This window comes from Phocoena phocoena, chromosome 6 (assembly GCF_963924675.1).
Source record: "Phocoena phocoena chromosome 6, mPhoPho1.1, whole genome shotgun sequence".
NCBI lineage: Eukaryota > Metazoa > Chordata > Mammalia > Artiodactyla > Phocoenidae > Phocoena > Phocoena phocoena.
In genome coordinates, this window is record NC_089224.1 from 47235979 (window position 1) to 47258560 (window position 22582).

Consider the following 22582-nt stretch of genomic DNA (forward strand, 5'->3'; position numbering starts at 1 on the left):
AGTCTTTTTTTTTTTTTATTGCCCCCCCCCCCAGAAAGTCTGGTAAAGCATTACGGTGCCATGAAATGGACACTAGACTGGGAACTGAGTAAACTGATTAAACCCAGACATGCCCTCAACAAGCTAAGTGACTCAGTATCAGGTACTAAGTGGAAAGATTCTGTGAGATAATCCTTAATGAAAAGAGTAACTTAAGCATCTGGGCTGGAAGTCTCCAAAAATATCAGATGATATCACCAGAAACTCTACAGAGACACATAATCACTGTAAATTCAGTATCAGAGCTTCAGTCATTTGAAATGTAGCTTAAAAGAAATATATGAAAAAGGGATCTGAAGTTTCTTCCCCAACTGGGGAATATGGAATCTTTATGCAGTTTCCCAGAATTACTAGTAAATCGTTTTTTTTGCCTTTAAAGGAGACAAGTTTAAAAATCCAGAGAGATAAGGAGAGTGTTTATCTATTATTATTATTAGTGAAATGGTTTCATACCACAAATTATTTTCTTGATTTTCCATAAATGAAATCCATTTATTCTATAAGCACTAGGGAAAAAATACAGGAGGAAATAAAATAAGGTGGTTTTCAAATGAAAGTCTCATGAAAATTCCCACATGTTGAAAGAAATTTAATTTATAAACAGGATTGCAACTTACAGCTTTATGTTGACTTTCACCAATTTATACATGCTTCTGTAATTATGGGGATAGTTTTTAGCACAAGAATCAGCAGTTCAGTTTTAGCAAGCAAAAACCACCTTAACAGCTGGAATACTGAAATCTTTAACGCTCATAAAACTATTTGACTCAATGATGCTACAAACCACCCTCAAAATAAGAATTGTAGCAAGGCATAGCATATTTTCAATTAAGATAAATATGCTTTGCAAATTGATCATAAAGCGTTAGTTGGGTATTTTCAGTAGTATGTATATGATTACACGTATCTGAAGGAGAAAAAGCCAAGAAAACTAAAATTGCTTTCCACTTGCAACAGTACTTAAAATATAACAAAAGGCCTCTCCCCCACCCTTGCATGTCAGCAAAATTTAACCTAATAAATGGGAAATTACCTGAAGTGGTTAACATTCAAGGGTAGAATTAATGCACACGTGTATCCATAGCTTCACGTCACACAAGTCTGTCTGCACCCCACACCATGACAGCCAAGGACAAATGCAGCACCAAGAAACAGCACAGAGCAAAAAGCAGAGCAACAAAGAGCAGAGAAAAGGAAACTTCAGTCATTGAGACAAGTTCATCAGATGAAGCACAGGAATTAGACTCAGAATTCTCTTTAAAGAAAAGCTTGAGATATTAACAATAACAAAAAAGAAAAACACGAGAAGGATGTGCAACACACATATATCTGCTCAACGTGCTACTTTAATTAAGCTTATTTCTAACTTCAGAGGACAGAGATTATGCCCATAGCTTTGTATGTAAAAGCAGCTTCAGTAGTTTCTCAGATTTTAAAAAGTGTCATTTAAAGTAATGACTATGCAAAGAATACGTTTTTCTCGTGGTGTGTGACTTATTTTCTTCCCTCTTTAATATTCATAATCTCTAATCTTTAATAAATATTATCCACTTAATGAAAAGAAGATTTGCAATTGTGTCACTAACAGTCAAGTTCCTCAGCTCACAATTCCTAACAATGATATCATATACTTTCACAAATTAATGATGAACGAACACAAAGAAGTACCATGTAAGAGCCTTTTGCACAGCACTCCCAAGTTTATTTTATACTATAGGAAATAAGAGAAGTGATCTGCAATCAGAGGTGTACTTTCTCCCCTTGTATTTTTTAGGTATTCATATTGCACAAACTTGAGAGAGGAAGGTAAAAGTTTTTTTAAAAAATGGAAGACTTAACATGAGAGTAAGTGAAGGGTTAGTAAAATCCAGATTTTAGTACCTGTGCTAGAGTGATTATCAGTGGAATCAAGACTGATTAAATCTCTGACGAAGACTGTGTGCTCCCCACTGTTAGCATCATTAGAACTATCCACACTACCGTGGCTCACCGTGTCCCCATCACTTCCACCTGTGGCATTTTGAGGAGCTAAAGATAAGGACAACAGCAGTTCAATAACTCATGCACTGGTAATCTCTGAAACTAAACATGAGTGACTCACAGTTCATTTAAAGTTGCAGAATACTTTCTAAATTTGTGAGAGAAGAAAATAATTTTGGACTAGGCAACCTCTATCTTTAGTAGTATATGAAAATATCAAAACTAGAATTTCATTTACGTTTACTGCCTCATGTAAGTAAAAATTCATATGTCTATAAAGCTTATGGTTCAGCAAGAAAGTATCTTTCCAACCACATTTATTACCTGATATTGAGGAGACCTGTGACTTTTGCACGGTATTTTTAAGTGGCTGCCTAAATTGTGCCAAGCCACGTACCACATTCCGTACCTTCATCCATAAGAAGATACCACTGCGGGTACTGCTAGGCCACGGGCTCTCCAAAACTACCTAAAGGTAAAATAAAGGTTAAAATAATCTTTATTAGGAATATTTGAATTTTTAAAAAATACATACACATATAATATATACAAAAAGAATTCTACCCCAAAACGTCTAAAAAAAGTTTCTGAAATAAAAGGCATAATAAATTTATCAATCTTAATAAGCAGCATATATTGCCTAATGTCAATCCTACTTACCTTATTATAATAGCCGTAAGTAATAGCATTTGGCTTTATTTTAGCAGTTTTCATTTCAAATAAAACTCTCACTGCTAAGACAGGATGACCCCAAAGTCCACAAAGCTGCATTACTACTCGATAGCACACCTAACAAAAAATAACATCAAAGCATTAATAGTTAGCATATTAGTCTGTGACTTGTAGAGATTTTTAAATGACTTTACTCAATTCTTCTTTTCAAAGTTATTAAGCAATAGTTATTACTATTTTCTCCTTTGTTCTGGTTTGAGAGTCTTGGTAAACTATTTTTTAAAACTATTCATCAATGGAAGTACCAGCATTATTAACTTTTCCACATAAGACCTATGGGCACGTGTGCCGTTTGTTTCAGTAACTAAGTTTACACAAAGAAAACAACTATTATTTTCCATAATATGAGAAGGAATTCGTTTTTAAAATCAAGCATGATTAAAATAGCTCTCTCCCAAATCATGTTCTATATTTTATGCCAAAGGAATTAAAAGCAGCATCTCCAGAATGCCTACATAACAAAAAGAATTCTATGAACCCGTGTCTTAAAAAAGTATGAGAAGAAAGTTAAAAACACTATAATATTATTAGCAAAGGCTTTTCTGAGAATATGTGTTTACTGAAGAGGGCTAAATTTGATCAGAAGACGACGACTCAATGGGGAACTCCTAAAAGTTAGAATATCACATTTGGAAGACAACAGTAGAAACCATGAAGAATGAAACAGGAATCTCATGGATCCCTGGCAAAGAGGTGAGCCAGTTTACAAAAGCAGTGAACAAGGCAGCCAAGACTACTAGAGCTTAATCTGAGAATAAGAAAAGATACATAAAAAAGATACTCTTCTTGGGACTTGTAAAATGTCCTCTGTTTATAACAGAGCTGTTTAACAACTGTGAGTACCATAAAGCCAAGTTGCACTCTCTACTAAAGGGGAAAGTAATTTGAGAAAGGATATTTTATTCAAGAGATGAAGTAGGGAAAGAGATGTGAAGAGGCAGAGGATCATAAAGATGAGTACTCTAAAGCTAGAAATGGAAAGTTTAATTTAGGAGCAGAGGAGTTCAGAAACTGTTAGAGTAACTTCATAAATGACTAGGTTAAAGAAGTGTTAGGAAACTACATAAATTAGGAACAAATGGGAGAACTAGGTAAGATGTATGACGTGATTAAGAAGAATGTGTCACAAGAGTTCTTCAAATATCTGAAGAGTTGTCACTTGAAAGAAGCAGTAAACAGCTTCTGCAGTCCCAAAAAAGCCACAGGGAGGTGGAACTGAACTCAGCATAAAACACAAACTTTCTAACAAAGCCAACTCAAGCATAGGCAAGGTCCCATATATTACAGACTTCCAACATCTCAGGTTTAGGTTGAAGTTTTACTAAAATATCTTAAGGTCCTATTCAACTCTAAGATTCTATGAGCCATGAAGAAGTAAATCACTTTCTATGTCAAACTGGGATTAATCTGAAATTTTCCAAAACCATTCTCGACAATTAATTTATTCTGAAGTCTACAAACTATTCCTCCAAACTTCCAGGCTTACCGGTATAAGAGCCAGGCATCAAACTAAAGAAACAGTAATAATGCCAAGGATATAATTTTTTAATTGCAGTATTTTGTTGCCTACAACATGATACCTTTTGGATATCTATGTTAGATAAAAGATGGCCACAGACTCTTTGCTACTCCTCCCATGAGAAGTCTATGTCCCTTCCCCTTAATTGAGGGGGAAAGCCTCTGAGATTACATGACCAATAGAATTTGCCTGAAGTGACAACTGTACCAGTTTCCTGGCTTAAGCCTTAAGAAAGGTCACTTTCCACTTCCTCTTGAAACAAATGCTCTTGGAGTGCTAAGCTATCATGAGAAAAGCCCAAGTACCACATGGAGAGGTCTGAGACTACATGGAGGAAGAGGGGTCCACCTGAGCCCAGCCTTCCAGATAACCTTGCCAAGGTACCTGGCTGCATGTGAGTTAAGCTGTCTTGGACCTTCCAGACCAGACCAGCTAGCAACTGATTACAACCAAGTGATTCTAAGTAATACAATGTGGAGCAGAAAAATTACCGCAAATTCTTCCTGGATTTTCAGCAAATAAAATAATAAGATTTAATAGAATGGTTATTTTAAGCCACTAAGTTCTGGGGTGGTTTGTTACTCAGCAATGTACAACAATATCTATATGAATAGACTGATGAGACAAGGTAAGATAAGCTTGACACAAACATTTCATTTCCATTAAAAATTTAATAAATAGTATTAAAAGCAAAACACACTATGCATTTTAACTTTAATTTAGCCTACATGGCATATGCTATTTCTGGGTCTCTACTAGTTGTATTTAAAAATCTACGTTATTACAACTTCTGCCAACATAACATGTAGAACACAAAGCTGTCAAAACATTAAGCATATGAATGAGACAGTGGGTTCTAATGGAGTATGAACCTAAAAATCAAAACCACTTCCTTGCTAGGTGGCCTTATGTGTGTGTCATTTCATCTAAGTTTCAAATTTCTTTCTTTGTAAAATATAGCTAATATATAACTGCCTCATAGAGTTGCTGGGAATACCAAAGGAAATAATGTACATAAAAATACTGTGAAAATTTTAATGTGCTATTCTGTGTGTAATCAATAAACAAATAAAATGCATCAAATATGCCAAGCAAATATGCATCCGTAAGTTTTAAAATAAAGAAACATTTCTTTCTTCCAGTTGTAGAGATGTAATTACTTCAGGTGACTACAAATCTGTCAATATAACTTGTTAGAAGTAGGAATACAACAAATTAACCTCCAAATTTTTAAGCCTCCTATCAGAGTGTTTATTGGGAAAAAAGTCTAAAAAACTTTTTTAGCTTACTAGTCATAATTGCTCATGTTAGAAAACAGGAGAATGTAATTACTTGTAACAAAGACTACCTTAGAATCTTAATATCTATAGAGGAGATTACTTTTCAGGCAATTTGTCTTATGAACTTATCAAAGAAACTTAATCAAGTATTGTGCTTTGAGTTTAGAGTGCAGTAACAAAATTAATACTAGCTCTCTCATAGAGCGTATTTTAAAGCACATTAAAAATATTCTGTGCTTGCACAAAGTTAAAGCATATCTTAAAATATATCTTAGATATATTATCTTAGATATATCTCTATCAGAATAAGTTTTTTAAAACATTAAAATGTATGAGGTACAAAACACTAATTCTGATCAAGCACTTTTAATTTCCAAATAGTTTTTTTTGCGGTACGCAGGCCTCTCACTGCTGCGGTCTCTCCCGTTGCGGAGCACAGGCTCCAGACGCGCAGGCTCAGCGGCCATGGCTCACGGGCCCACCCGCTCTGTGGCATGTGGATCTTCCCGGACCGGGGCACGAACCCATGTCCCCTGCATCGGCAGGCGGACTCCCAAACACTGCGCCACCAGGGAAGCCCTCCAAATAGTTTTATTAACATCAGATGAGAGAAAATGTAATCAAATGTGAGAATGGATATTTTACTTGTTTTATAACTTTATCTTTTCATTTGAAAAGTTTTTTAAAACAGATAATACTTAGAGAAAAATGAGTTTTAGTGTGCTCACAAGCATTATCAAATCTTAATAACGTACATGCTTTCTCAGTTTCAGATCTTTTTTATTTTATAAGAGGAGAAAATTACAGTTATTGCTGAAGCCTATAATGTGCCCCTCCTCAATCGCATTTCTCTTCTAACCTGGTGCTCTCTCCTTCTCCCCAAACACCCATTACTCTGAATTTTTATTCCAACTTCATTTTAAATTCTAATCCGGTTCTAAATAATCATTTTAGTTATTTTAACACCAAAAGTAACTTTTAAAGGGAAAAACAGCAACGAGAAGAGCTAAATAAGTAACTCAGTTTCTTCAACCGTTAGTTGGATAATACCACTACTTATCTCTGAGGATGGTTCTCAGGCTTAAGAGATGTAGCACACTGTTCACTGAGCGCTTACCATCAGCCAGGTACTCGTCTAGGCACACTATGTACATTAACTGATTTAACTGTCAAATTAACCATTTGAGGATAGGAACTAAATATCATATACCTCAGTGGGGCAATTTTATCCCCCTGGTGACATCTGGCAACGTCTGCAGACATTTTTGATTGCACGGAGCTACTGGCACCTAGTGCACAGAGGCCAGGGATGCTGCTAAACATCCTACCACGTACAGGACGGGACCCCACAGTAAAAAATGATGTGGGCCAAAATGTCAACAGTGCCAAGGTTGAGAAACTCAGACCTCCATTTTCAGACACATAATCTGAAACACAGATTGGTTATGTAACTCACCTAGGACACAGGTCCTAAGTGGAGAGCCACTTACTAAAGGCCTATTTGCTTCCTAATAAAGTTATCTTGAGAATAAAATTAAGTCAATATTTTTTTCTATTTATCAAGGGCAAACAGTCTGGTCTAAGGAAGTCAGTCTCTGCTGCATTTTTTATTTTTTTTTTTGCGGTATGCGGGCCTCTCACTGTTGTGGCCTCTCCCGTTGCGGAGCACAGGCTCCGGACGCGCAGGCTCAGCGGCCATGGCTCACGGGCCCAGCCGCTCCGCGGCATGTGGGATCCTCCCGGACCGGGGCATGAATCCGTGTCCCCTGCATCAGCAGGCGGACTGTCAACCACTGTGCCACCAGGGAAGCCCTCTGCTGCATTTTAAAGCAATAATTTTAAAATAAATGTATTTTAAAATAATAAGTATTAGCTCTATGAAACAGGATAACAATTTTACCTTTCCTACTTAATGAAAATATTCGAGGATACTGGAAAGCAACTGAGACCTAAATTTTCTTAAAAATACAAATAAAATTTATCTTAGTAACAGTAACTCAATTTGTTATACTTGCCTCATCTAGAGGATCCACATCTGTTTTCCTCATCTTAATAAGTACATCATATGCCTGCTGAAGTGCTCTGACCTTAGGATGAGAAACTCTAACATAGGCTGGGAGACAAATAAACCATAAACTGTAACAGTGACTGAAGAGACACTTGGCCCATTGTGGTGGATTTGTGTAACATCTCTTCGCCAACTTTTGAGCTGTTTTTATCTCCTAGAAAGAGAATAAATAAAACATCATGACATTCACTAAAATTCATTAGTATGACAGGAAAAGTGAGAAGTAAAAGGAAGAGAGGAATTTAATGTAAAATTTGACTCTAAAATCAAGCATTTCATAGTTTTGCTTTTGTGAATGGCTTCCTACTTAGTGCCCCATGGTTCTTTCTATAGAAGCACTTTATACTGTATTTTAACTATTTGGCAAGCAGGTGTCTCCTAATAGACTAGAAACTCCGTAAAAGCAGAGATCATTCATATTATTATAATACAATGGGTAACTAAGTGCCCCTCACACAGAAGGCACTCATATGTTTGATGAATGAAAGGGATTTCATTTATAGCTTATAGTTCTATAGAATCATTCTTGAAAAGTCAGAGTCTTCTCACTCTTCCCCCTGATAAAAAGTTTAAGATGCCCTAGGCTATTCCCCACCAAGATTTCCACTCTATCTTCTGTGTTAATTCCATCACTGACTGATTCGTTAAAAAGACCTATTCCTTTGCAGGCAACATAGTCTGAGAAAGATCACAGACCTTCCTACCTAACAGTTTTATGGCATGTTTTCTAGTTCTGATTTTCATTCTGATTTAGGTGGAAGAGAGAAAAAGGTATCAAAGTCACCTGCTGAGCATTATCAAACTCTACCTATTCCCAGAAACTATAGAGCCCTCCACACATGTCAGACTGCCACTGTCTGCTTTGCACTAAAGATCTCTCTGCTGGATGTGTCCTAAATAAACATACTATTATGAGCTCTATTTCCAAGAGACTTGCCTGGAAAAAAAATTCTGGTGAAAATGAGATTTAAAGATGTAGTAGCAAAATTGTCACATTAAAAAAACTTGCCTTTATTAAGCTGATAATGGTTAAAAAAAAAAAAATTCCCCTCAGACAACACTGAGAGAATTGTGTACTATATGGGATTAAGGATCACCTCAGGTTACCCCTAGGATTTGAGGGAATGTGCATGAATTGGTAAAACCTGAACTAAGAATTTCATTCTGAAATTTTCCATGTTTTGTAGACCCCCAAAATATCAGTATATGTATAAAGGATGTTCAATTTTAACTCACACCTAACCATAGTTTAACTCTTTATACCTAAATCAGATATAGTATTAAAACAAGATGTCTAGGTTGTCCTAAGTTAACTCCCCTTAGAATGTAATATTCAGTAGAAAATATATTTACATTAACCATGAGGAAAAATCAAAATCACAATGAGATACCACTTCATATACGTTAGGATGGCTATAATCAAAAAGACAGAAGATAACAAGAATTAACAAGGATGTGGTAAAATTCCGACTGCTGGTGGGAATTTTAAATGGTGTACCCACTTTGGAAAACAGTCTGATAAGTTCTCAGAAGGTTAAACACAGAGTTACTATATGACACAGCAATTCTACTTTAGGCATATAACCCAAAGAAATGAAAACACATAACCACACAAACACTTGTACACAAATGTCTACAGCAGTACTATGCATAACAGCCGAAAAGTAGGAACCACCCACATGTACATAAATGGATAAATAAAATATTCTACACAATGGAATATCATTCAGCAATAAAAATACATGAAATACTGATACATTCTACAACACAGATGAACCTTAAAAACATTAGGCTAAGTGAAAGAAGCCAGTCACAAAATGCCACATGTGTACAATTCCATTTTTATGAAATGCGCAGAACAGGCAAAACTATAGATACAGAAAATAGATTAGTGATTGCCTGGGGCTGTGGAAGATGGAGGAACTGGGGGGTTAAGAGCTAAAGGGTACGGGCTTTCTTTTTAGGGTTATGAAAATGTTCTATAATTGATTGTGATGGTGGCTGCACAACCCTGTGAAGATCCTAAAAGCCAGTGAGTATACTTAAACAAGTGAATTGTATGGTATATGAATGTTTCAATAAAGTTTTTTTAAGTGTATTTAGTTCCCAAGGTTCTCTTAGAACATAAACATAAGCATTCAAAAACTTCAGCCTCAATATTATAAGTAGGGTTGCAAGAAATCGATTTTAATTCATTAACAACCATAGTGGGTCTTCAAATGACTGCTGTGGGTGACAAGTCTAAACTATGAGCTGCATATCACATATACATAGTTTACATTTTAAATTAGATAAAGAATATCTGACCTGTTTAGTTCTCTTAGCCATGAGAGCTGGACTGTTTGTAATGCTACTCCCAGTAGGGTGTCTACTAAAACAAAGTTTCAACTCCTGTGGTCTGTCAAAAAGCTTAAGGTCCAGTCTTGGAAAGTATTTGTAACTAAAATAAAAAGCAAAAATAGAACTGCTGATTTAAAGTACATTAAATCTTAATATTATGCCAGAATTTAGGTGAATATTACTAAACCTCAAAAGTACCCAATATTATTTTCCAAAATTCCTGTATAGAAATTTTTTTTTTCAAAAATATAAGATGATGCAATTATAAGATACATAGACTATCTACATGGAGACTTTGGCTCCTCTGCATCCTATTATTTTCAATCAATCCCTAGAACACAGAAAACCCTGATATCTTGACAGAAGAATTAGTAACCCTTTCAACAGGACCCATGTGTTCAATGATAATTTATATTAAAAGATAACTTTTAGTATACTTTGTAATTTTGTTTTTCTTTATAAAAGTACTTGCATTCACATTTACAAGGAAAAAATCCCGAATATTTTCATGTTAGGGATGTGCCAAAATTTAACCAATTCTTTACTGTTGGACATTTTTAGGTTATTTCTCAATTTCTGCAATTAAGTATCTTTGTATATTTATCTATGTGAATACTTTTACTTAATTTCTTAGAATAATGCCCAATAACAGAGTTTTCTATGGTAAATATTTATCAATAAAAATTATTATAATCACCATCAAATTACTTCCAGAGAGGTTATACTTACATACACTCTAACTAGAAGGATAGCCTATTCTCAGGCTGATAGATTAAAAATGCTTCTACTACTCATTTGGTTTGCATTTCTTTAAATACTAGAAAAGCTTAACATACTTTCATATTATCAACTATTGGGATTTCTTCTCAGAAATTGCCTAGTTATTTCCTTTGGCCAATCTTCTTCTGAAATATATTGCCTTTCCTATTTGATTTACTTATTTGTCAATATCTGCATTCCAATGTATAATGATCAAAGCCAAATTTAAAAAGAGTTCTATAATTAACATGCAATCAAAATAGTACTTAATTAAACCACTCAATCTCAGGTATACATTTTTCATTCTTACGGAGTCCTGGTGAGATTATATATTAATTCTATATTTTTGGAAAACACTTATTTTATATTCCCTTTGCCCCAGAAATTCTTTTATGAATACAGCCAAAGAAAATAACTGTGTATACACACAAAGGTAGAGATAGCAAAGAACTATAAATAAATCCACAGGAGACTAGTTTAACAAATCACAATAAATGCATGCAATGTGGTTATTTAAAATGAATGGCACAAAAATATGTATTGGCATGGAAAAATGTTCAGACCATTAAAGGCAAACACATGTCACAAAGAATATGCGCAAGATGAACTAATACTTGTTTTAAGTATAGTAAATGCAAATTTATGTACAAAAAGACAAAAAAGATATACATATAATTGTTAACAGACATTAAGTATTGGTGCTAAAACGATGTGCTAGTTTTTTTGTTTGATTTTCTAAACCTATTAAATGGTATTCAAATGATCATAATAATAAACAATCAAACATTTTAATTTCTTAAAAGACTCCCATTCAAATCCTATAAGTTTATTTTAATAAAGAATGATTCCTGGCCCTCTACTTTTAAGTTTTCTCTGATATATTACTAATGCATAAGAATTTCACAGTCCTTATATTGACAACAAAATCCCCCAAAGGGAGGGGGGAACCTCACAAAAGTAAATTTTTTCTTCTTCAGAAATGAAATTTTTAAAGATTAAAATATGGTAAATGTTTAGGTTAACAGTGATAAACATCTGGTTTCCCTTCCAACGGGGCTGTCCAATTCTTAAATTACAATACCTGGTGATATCTCCATAAAATGTTCATCCCCATTAGTTCACTAAATACATTTTGAAAATGACCTTCACAAATGATTACTAGACAACATATCTACTAATAATCACAAAAGATCAAATTATTAAAGCTGTGCCCAAACAAATGTTTAAAAAAATTCCTGTTACCTGTACTTTGGTGACAGATCCTTCCCATCATCAGGCGGTGGCTCGGGTGGCATTATGAACACAGTATGCTCACTTTTCTGTGAGTCATCTAGCTCTATCAATTTGGTGTCTTCTGCTGAATCAAAATCAACCTAAAAATAATTATTTTCTCCAATTAATTTGCATATAAGCAAGACGTGATTCTCAAAAGTTAAAACTTTAAGAAAAAATACCTTATCTGTTTTCTCTGTGCCTTTATCAGGAAACAACTAGAAAAAAAGAAAAAAATTCTTAGTGAAAATGTCTCCTCTGAATTTAATAGAGATTATCTTAAATTATTATTTAAAAAACTATCCTTTTACTAGGCTACTAGGCTCCATAGTACTAGGCTAAAATATAAAAATATAATATTTCTCTTACGGCTATTAAGAGAGAAGCAATTTATTTTGACTGGTTTCTTCATAAATCCCTCTTTAGAAGCAAAAGATGGGGAGGGGGTGGGATGAATCGGGAGATTGGGATTGACATATATATATATACTAATATGTGTAAAACAGATAACTAATAAGAACCGGCTGTATAAAAAATTAATTAATTTTTTAAAAAAAGAAGCAGCAACAGATGGGCAATCACAAGGAGAACCTGGCTTCTCAAATCAAAAATTTCATTATTACTAAACCCTTGCATTACTGATTGATATTATCTAAGCTTCTCTCTAACTGAATGATAATGGACTATCAATATTTAAGTAAACAAAAACGTTGAAAAGTTTTAATCATATCCCTGGAGTTTTAGATCACATGGATATAATGGGAGAAAATTATTCAAGTCTTCTAAGATACAGGAATCATTAGGAGCCTATAAAAATTACATCATAATATTCTACCTTTTTTGGATAAAATCTCCAACTTTATATAATATAGAGTTTGCATAAACAATCAGCCCCAAGACCCACTTAGCAAAAATAAGAGCTCTATTAAAAAATGAGAAAAAATATGTGAGTTTTAACTGTCAAAAATCAACTTAAACTTCCTTACGATGGGTGAGTAAAGCTTTAAAATTTAACATATTTCCGGGGCTTCTCTGGTGGCGCAGTGGTTAAGAGTCCGCCTGCTGATGCAGGGGACACGGGTTCACGCCCCGGTCTGGGAAGATCCCACATGCTGTGGAGCGGCTAGGCCCGTGAGCCATGGCCGCTGGGCCTGCGCGTCCGGAGCCTGTGCTCTGCAGCAGGAGAGGCCGCAGCAGTGAGAGGCCTGCATACCACACAAAAAAAAATAAAAATAAAAAGTGGGCTTCCCTGGTGGTGCAGTGGTTGAGAGTCCGCCTGCCGATGCAGGGGACGCGGGTTCGTGCCCCGGTCTGGGAGGATCCCACATGCTGCGGAGCAGCTGGGCCCGTGAGCCATGGCCACTGAGCCTGCACGTCCAGAGCCTGTGCTCCGCAGTGGGAGAGGCCACAACAGTGAGAAGCCCGCGAACCAGGAAAAAAAAAAAATTTTAACGTATTTCCAAATAGCTTCCATTAGGACAAAAGAAATATATTAGCAAAAGTATTTGGAAAAACATTAAAACAAAAGAACACAGGACTTAACACAGGACTTCCATTACCCATAGAGCTAAACTTTCTTTTTGTTTTGTTCGTTTTTTGTTTTTGATTTTTTTTTTGGCTACACTGCACGGCTTGTGGAATCATAGTTCCCTGAACAGGGATTGAACCCAGGCCTTCAGCAGTGAAGGCATGGAGTCTTAACCACTGGACTGCCAGGGAATTCCTAAAACTAAACTTTTTTAATGAACTACTAAATCTTATCTTATTCACGTAAAAAAAAAAAATTTAGGAGCTTCAATGAAATGTTCTTAGTACTTAATACAAAACCAAAGTGAGATTCAAAGAGAAAAATTAGCTATGTATGGCAGTACTAGATGCCACAAAGGAAAATAATTCTTACATTAAGCCCAGAATCGGACACTCGCATGTGTACACACACACACACACACACACCACCTATAATGCCTTCCTCAGGTCATTTGGGCTAATAATAACAATGATGATTATAAAGGTAAACAAACTTAAATTTTTTCCTTAATACTGACATATAGGACAAACTTTTACCTTTTCTATGCAGTCATCAAAAAAAGCCAATCCAGTATCCTTATCACTTACAAAACTACATTCTTCAATGAAACGAATAAAAATCTGTGTTTTGGTTAAAAGGGTGTAGAATTTTGTATAGGCACGATCTCGACTTTTTAAAAATCCTGAAGAAAATAAAATTAGAATTAAATTCAGATTTTAAAGTGGAACTAGATGTTATATTAATTATTTTAAACTTGTATATATCCATATTATTTTCTCTTTATATTATATATATATATACACAAAGGGAAAGAGAAAGAAATATATATATTACAGGAAATAGATATCTTCTATAATATATATATTAAGGGACCACAGTCCCTTCTGCCTGATTCAACCTCAAAAATCCTTAACTTATACCATTAACCTTTTCACTGAAATCTGCATCTCCTATAAGGAGCCTCTAGCCCTATAGCTCTCAAGTAGAAACTTCTGATACTCTGCATACTCACAAGCAGGACGGGTCAAGTCCTTCCTCTGCAATGCCACCACACAATTATTTCTGTATCATCTTGTAAAAATCTCTGCTCATCTGGCTATTATTCCACCCATTCCCCTACTAACTGTAGGCACCTAGTGACTACAGGGACACCCTCTCCTTCATTCACTGAAGATCAGGGCACCTAATTCAAAGTCTTCTCTCCAACTCCTACCATCATCATTCTTCAACACCCATAAAGACCAACCATCCAACATTTTAATGAGTTTTTAATTCCTTAACTTTCAATGACCTGTGGTCTATTCCACCTCAATCACCAACTTCTACACATAGTTACACACTCCCTGGACTTTTATTGGTAGACGTGTAAACAGCTCTGCCTCCCAAATCTCTAATTTACATATTACTCCCTGACTATTACCTCTGTCTAGGTGGTATGCTTAAGTTCTTCCTACCAAGCCTTTTGTGTGGGGGATGGGGTAAGGAAGAAGATCGTTCTATGTACACCCTCCTATCTTCACGTCTCTCTCTCTCAAATATTGATTCCATGTCTGTGTACATCATTTCAATTACTTTCTTGTCAACACTCTCAATTTTTACGCCTTTTTGTCAAACTCATCTAGTATGACCTAGCCCTGGAGCAATGTACTTGCCTGCTTTCTCTGAATCTGCGCCAGTGTGGCTGAGCACAAGCTGTGGTTGGGAGGAGGCGCCGTTACATAACCAGGTGGATCAGAACCGCTTATACCTTCATCCCTGACCAGCAACCCCACTACATTTCTGGAGTCTGAATTGCCCTTTACCCGTGTTTTCACAGTTATTTCCAATGTTTAAATACTCTCCCTCTATGTTCTCTCCCTCATCCCTGAATAATAATACTTTATATTGCAGAGAAAATGAAAATAATTAAATGAGAACTACCTTCATTATCTCACTATAAAATCTATGACTCTTTCTGCAGCTATCATTTATTCCTTACTTTGTTTTACAATGAGTGTGACCCTCCTCCTATCTAAGGCCAAGCCCACCACATAAGCCTGGGATTCCAGGCCTTTCAGTGTTCTCTGGACAATACTCCCTCTCTATTAGCTAGTAACCAGTATACTCAAGTCTCTCTCATTTTAAAAAACCTTTCCTTAGACAATTTTCCAAAGAGGACATTCAGAGGGCCAACAGGCACATGAAAAGATGTGCAACATCATTAATCATCAGAGAAATACAAATCAAAACCACAATGAGACATAACCTCACACCTGTCAAAATGGCTATCATCGAAAAGAACACAAATAACAAATGTTGGTGAGGGTGTGGAGAAAAGGGAACCCTCGTGCACTGTTGGTGGAAATGTAAATTGTTGCTGCCACTATGGAAAACAGTATGGAGGATTCTCAAAAAACTATGAGAAACCACATGATCCAGCAATTCCACTCCAGGGTATGTATATGGAAAAAACAAGAACACTAATTCAAAAAGATATATGCACCTCAATGTTCATAGCAGCACTATTTACAATAGCCAAGACCTAACTGGTCGACAGATGAATGGATAAATAAGTTGTGCTATATATATATATACACAATGGAATATTATTCATCCATAAAGAAGAATGAAATTCTGCCATTTGCAACAACATGGATGAGTATAATGCTTAGTGAAGTAAGTCAGACACAGAAAAATACTCTATGTTATCACTTTTATATGAAATCTAGAAGGTGAACCAAATTAGTAAATATAATAAAAAAGAAACAGACTCACAGATATAGAAAATAAACTAGTGGTTACAAGTGGGGAGAGGGAAGGGGGGAAGGGTTAGATAGGGGTAGGGGATTAAGAGGTACAAACTATTATGCATAAAATAAGTAAGCTACGAGGACATACAACACAGGGAACATAGCCAATATTTTATAATAACTATAAATGGAGTATAACCTTTAAAAATTGTGAATCACTATGCTGTACACCTGTAACATATAAATACTGCACATCAGTTACACTTTAACAAATAAATAAAATAAAAAATCTTTTCCTTAACAAATAATTAGATCCTTCCCTTTTCCGCTGTTTCCCTTCTCAATAAAGGGCACAAGCATCCACTCTGTGGTTAAAGACAAGAATCTCAAAGTTGTTCTCGACATCTCCCTCTATCTTACATCCCATATTCAATTGCCAAGTTCTATTCAGTCTACCTCCTAAAAATCACTCTTCTATTCATACTACCAACTAATCCAGGTCACTTCCACTGATCACTTGGACCAATGCACTAACCAACTAATAAGTAGATCCATACTTTGGATGCCCCCAATTCAATCTGCAGAGAAGCCAAAGAGATTTTTTTTTTAACATTAAACATGATCTTTTAAAAATGCAAACCTGATCCTATTACCTACTTAAATATCCCTCACTAACTTGCAATTACTCTTGGAATAAAGACGGAAACCCTTCATTAGTCCTAAAAGATCCAACATGATCTGGCTCACACCCACCATTTCAAGCATTGTTTTTGAGCCACTTTCCCCTCCAGCCTTTCTTTCTATGATGCTTCAGGACATTCCACATGCTGTGGTCCTTACTACATCCCCTTGAGGTATTAATTAGTTGAGAAAGACTTCAATAAAATAGAAATAAATTATTCTTGACAAGTGGTAAGAAAAAGTCTTTTCTTCTTCTTCTAATGGATCTAGGCAATGATCAGCAAAGGCTGCTAATACAATTAATGAAAGGCTGGTGGGGAAACTATCAATATAATGAATGGATGAGCCTGACAAAACTTGAACCCATGGATCAATCTTGGGAGCACTAAAAATGGGACACAGCCAGACTTGCAGTAAGTAGTGAGCATCATGTGTTTTAGCACCACTTGCCAAGAAAACTGAACCTGAATATAATCAAGCTCTAGCTCAGTACTGCTTAATTCACTAACCACTACACACATGTGGCGATTCAGCAATTAAAATGTGGCTGGTCTTTAATGAACCACATACCCAAAGCCACATCACTATTAAGCTGTGGAGCTGGAATTTGAACAATCTGACTTCTGAGTCCATGCCATTATTAATGATTTATACCCAGAGGTGAAGGTTCAGGAAAAAAAAATGTGGCTGGTCCAAACTGAGATGTGCTATAAGTATAAAACACACACCAATTTCAAAGTCTTAGTATGGAAAAAGAATGTAAAATATTTCATTAAAATTTTTACAGTTTGATTACATGTTGAAGTGATACATTTTGGATGTATTAAGTTAGAGAAAACGTATTATTAAAATTAACTTCCGGGGCTTCCCTGGTGGCGCAGTGGTTGGGGGTCTGCCTGCCGGTGCGGGGGACGCGGGTTCGTGCCCTGGTCCGGGGGGATCCCGCATGCCGCGGAGCGGCTGGGCCCGTGAGCCATGGCCGCTGAGCCTGTGCGTCCGGGGCCTGTGCTTGCAGCGGGAGAGGCCGCGGCAGTGAGAGGCCCACGTACGGCAAAAAAAAAAAAAAAAAAAAAAAAAAAATTAACTTCCCCTACTGCTTTTTAAAAAACTGTGTCTACTAGAAAATCTTAAATTATATATGTGGCTCCCATTATATTTCTTTTGAACAATGTGGCTCTTATTCCAACCAGTTTACAGGAAATATAGATGAAAAAAATGTTAAATAACACCATGGGGATACAATCAGATAAAAACACATGTAACTTCAGGAAATTCTAAACACAGTTTATGGGTGAAATGATGTCCTACTTGGAATTTAGAAAGAAAGGGAGGGGTGGAGGAGGAGAGGAGAAAAGGACAAAGGAAGAGTAAAATAAACATAGATGAAACTAAAACAACAGAATGTAGATTGCTACTACTGCTGAAGTTGGAAGGTAGCTACGTTATTCTCCCTACTTTTATACATGTTTGTTAAAGTATCCCTAAAAAAAAGTTAACCCAAAACCCACAGCTAAATCCTATTCTTTTTTCAGGCCCAAGCTTAACTGTTACTTCTTCAGGGAACCTTTCCCCTGACCTAGCTCTCTTACTGTAACCAATACTTTCCTTTACAACCCACTCAGTAAAATGTGTTATTTTATTGTCAAATGTATATATCCCTTGTTAGATCAAATGCTACCCTGTTAACAAAAACCTTAGGCCTCAGACACTAGTTAAATATCTTTCTAAATTCCATTAGTAATGCCTCTCTTCTACTTAGAATGACAGAGAATGAATTAGTGACCCACTACTGTCCATTAGAAAAACTCCATATTCTTAGTCTGGCATTTAAGACTACTCATAATCCGAGCTCTAATCTTATTTTCTGCTTTATCTTCCACAACACCTCTAAAGCTCCTCACTTGGTCAAACTGTACCATTAAAACTTTTTTCCCGAACATGCCATTATGGGCTGAACTGTGTCACCCCAAAATTCTTATGTTGAAGTCCTAACTCCCGGGATTTCAAAGTGTGACTGTATTTGCAGATATGGCCTTTAAAGAAGTAATTAAGTCAAACTTAAGTAAATAAACTAGGGTGGGCTCTAATCTAATATGGGTGGTGTCCTTAAGAGACAAGAACATTTAGATACAGATTCACACAGAAGGAAGTCTATGTGAAGATACAGGGAGAAGACAGCCATCTACGAGTCAAGGAGAGAGGCCTCAGAGGAATCCAATCCTAGCTACACACTGATCTCAGATCTCTAGCCTCCAGAATCTTGAAAAACAAAAACAAAAACAATTTTCTGTTGTTTAAGCCAGGGGTCCCCAATCCCCGGGACATGGACCAGTATCGGTCCACAGCCTGTTAGGAATGGGGCCACACGGCAGGAGGTGAGCGGCAAGCGAGTGACCGAAGCTTCATCTGCCGCTCCCCATCACTCCCCAACGTTGGCATTACCACCTGAACCATCCCCCCCACCCCACCCCGTCCATGGAAAAACTGTCTTCCACGAAACTGGTCTCTGGTGCCAAAAAGGTGGGGGAGCGCAGGTTTAAGCCGGCCAATCAATGGCATTTTGTTATGGCAGCCCTGGCAAACTAATACACATGCCTTGTGCTTTTGCTCTTGAGCTTCCTTCCACTTCATTATTACCACTAGCAATAATACTGTTATCATGAGTATTGTAAAGTACTTTTTCTAGTTGCTTCACATACATTTTCTCATCTAATCTTCACCATTGTGCATGAATTAGGTATCATCCTCATTTTATTAATGACAAAACAGAACCCCAGGAAGGCTTCATAAATAGCAAAGTGGAAATTCTAATTCAGATGTGACTTTTAATGTCTAGTGTTTTTTAGAAAGTCTTTCTTGCTCATCTCCATTTATAAATTCTACCCATTCTTTAAAGTCATGCTCTTCTTCCATGAAGTCTTCCAAAACACTCATCTGGAAGAATGTTCCCTTTTTCTGAATTTTTATGTCCTCTCACTGAATGATTATGTAAAATCTGTTTTCTTGAGTACTTGCTCTATTTTTAAAAACACGTTAGATCATTTTCCACTGGGTATCCCATGGAGCTGGATGTTATACTTCTTTATATCCCTACATAATAACTAATGGGGTTTGGTAAATGGTGACTAAATATTTGAGAGATAAGTTGTCCCAAAGCAGAAATGAGAAAAGACAAAAGGACTATTAGGAAAATACAGATTAAAAATAATAACTGCAGGGTCAAATTACAGCTATGTAAAATAATTATCATATGAATACTGATGTATCCGTAAGGTTGCCACTACATATATAAGAGCTGCTGAATAACAACAAAAATTTTCATAATTCCTGAAAATAACAAATACTAAAACAAATGAGTATGGTGTTTTCCCCTGGAACAAGGCTGTATTTTTCAAAAATTTAAAAAAACTGGTGGCTTTATTCCAAAAACTCTTTATTAGAGAATACTGTAAAGCCCAGAGTGTATAAAGTCAAGAATCATGCAAAGTGGAGAAAACACCTAAAAACAAACCACCAGCTTTATTCTACTAAGATAACTGATTACAGTACTATAAATGTCAGCAACATCTTTGACATTTCATAATTAAACACCTCCAGTTTCAGATTTCTCAGGAAAAAAATGGGGTATAAAAATTAAAATAAATTCTATTTATAGAGCTAGATTACAAATACACAGAAGACCATCATATTTTAATATGAATTTCTAAGAATTTATATAGTAGCACTATATTTGGTAGCACTACCAAACAGAAATTTTTTTCATTTCAATAAAAAGTATTTATATTTTCAATGCCACTCACCCTGTCGGTCAAACAATGAATCAGCAGCTGTGGCTTTATTTGAAGGAGCCTCTGTGATTGGTCTGAGATATGTTCTGTATCCTTTTAAAATGGATGCCATAAAGCGCAAAAATGCCTCCTGAATTTCCATCTCAAGTTGTGTCATCTTCTTTTGCCAGGAGAAATCTGCTTCAATTGGAGTCATCTCAATCGCTGAACCTTCCTGAGTTTTTCGGTGAACTGACAAATGAAGAGGAGAAAATGGCATTAATACATAATGTTATATATATAATAATTCGACAGGGGAATTGTCAAAATAAAGCCCATGACTTCCTGAAATTCCTCTTTATTAATGTAAAGGGATCACTGGCAGGGGCTAACAGGGAGGGCACAGAAAACATGTTCAAAAAACCATAAACCATGGGACTTCCCTGGTGGCACAGTGGTTAAGAATCCACCTGCCAATGCAGGGGACACAGGTTCGAGCCCTGGTCTGGGAAGATGCCCCACACCGTGGAGCAACTAAGCCCGTGTTCCACAACTACTGAGCCTGTGCCCTATAGCCTGCATGCCACAACTACTGAAGCCCACGCGCCTAGAGCCCGTGCTCTGCAACAAGAAAAGCCACCGCGATGAGAAGCCCGCACACCACAATGAAGAGTAGCCCCTGCTCGCTGCAACTAGAAAGCCCACGCACAGCAGTGAAGACCCAACACAGCCAAAAATAAAAACAAAACAAAACAAAACAAAATAGGGGTTTCCCTGGTGGTGCAGTGGTTGAGAGTACAGCTGCCAATGCAGGGGACATGGGTTCGTGCCCTGGTCTGCGAGGATCCCGCATGCCGCGGAGCGGCTGGGCCCGTGAGCCATGGCCGCTGAGCCTGCGCGTCCGGAGCCTGGGCTCCGCAACGGGAGAGGCCACAACAGTGAGAGGCCCGCGTACCGCAAAAAAACAAAACAAAACAAAACAAAAAAACATGAACCACAACAGTAGTATCTTACTATTGGAGTTCTGTTTTGTAAAGAGACTCCCTTTAAGCAGAGCAAAATTATGTCTAAATCTAAGAATTTTCTTATATACATTCTTTCATTAGAAATATCCCTTCCTGGGAATTCCCTGGCAGTGCAGGGGTTAGGACTCTGCACTCTCACTGCAGAGGGCCTGGGTTCAACCCCTGGTTGGGGAACTAAGATCCCACAAGACACGCAGCATGGCAAAAAACAAACAAACAAACAAAAAATCCCTTCCTTTTTCCTCACATTTACCCGAAGATAGCTGGGGATACAATTTCTTCAAGGTGCTAATCAGATTTTTGCATGGCTTTTTGGGAAGCTGCTTCCAGTTCATGTTCTTCTTTTCATCTGATCTATTAAATAACAACATGATTAATAAAGTCCGTTATAATCTGTTTTTACTTAAACAAAATTCTTATGTCAAACTAAAAAAGAAAATGCAAAGGGTATTTTTACTGAAGTTACAATTTGAGAATCTGAACAAGTGGTTTTCAAGAAGTTCTCTCTTCATTTTAACCAACCTCAGTCAAATTTGGTCATCTCATTCTAACCCTCCAACATAGATTTTCATTAACTGGAGTTATGAATACAACACAAGTCTTGTTTCAAAGTTACATTTTAGAATTATAATATTTTAAGTGTCAAACTTAATTGACTTGAGACTTCAAACTACCTATTAGAAGCAAATCTCGACAAATATCAGAGTCAGTAGCATACAGAGCATGTTCTCACCACAATTCAAACGAGTCACCATTTAAGAAAAAGAAATTACTTTGGAAGTTCAAAAGAACACTTTTAAATAATGCATGAGTCAAATAAAATATTTTTACAGAATTAGAAACGTTTAAAACGCTACAAAGAT

At 36.4% G+C, this 22582-nt stretch overlaps 1 protein-coding gene across 11 annotated transcripts in view; it reads right to left on the reverse strand.

The window, feature by feature from the left end:
• Window positions 1-22582, reverse strand: part of DENND4C (DENN domain containing 4C) — a 93885-nt gene that overhangs the window by 36450 nt on the left and 34853 nt on the right. For 4 of the 11 annotated variants that reach the window (XM_065879211.1, XM_065879203.1, XM_065879207.1 and 1 more), the window contains 10 exons: window positions 21973-22073; window positions 20728-20946; window positions 14054-14199; window positions 12172-12207; window positions 11960-12090; window positions 9926-10058; window positions 7566-7772; window positions 2680-2808; window positions 2344-2488; window positions 1921-2067 (listed from right to left, as the gene is read on the reverse strand). In XM_065879211.1, the coding sequence (XP_065735283.1) occupies window positions 1921-2067; window positions 2344-2488; window positions 2680-2808; window positions 7566-7772; window positions 9926-10058; window positions 11960-12090; window positions 12172-12207; window positions 14054-14199; window positions 20728-20946; window positions 21973-22073 (1394 nt within the window). The remainder of the gene's footprint in view (window positions 1-1920; window positions 2068-2343; window positions 2489-2679; window positions 2809-7565; window positions 7773-9925; window positions 10059-11959; window positions 12091-12171; window positions 12208-14053; window positions 14200-20727; window positions 20947-21972; window positions 22074-22582) is intronic. The other 7 variants (XM_065879209.1, XM_065879206.1, XM_065879210.1 and 4 more) reach the window with 4 other exon arrangements.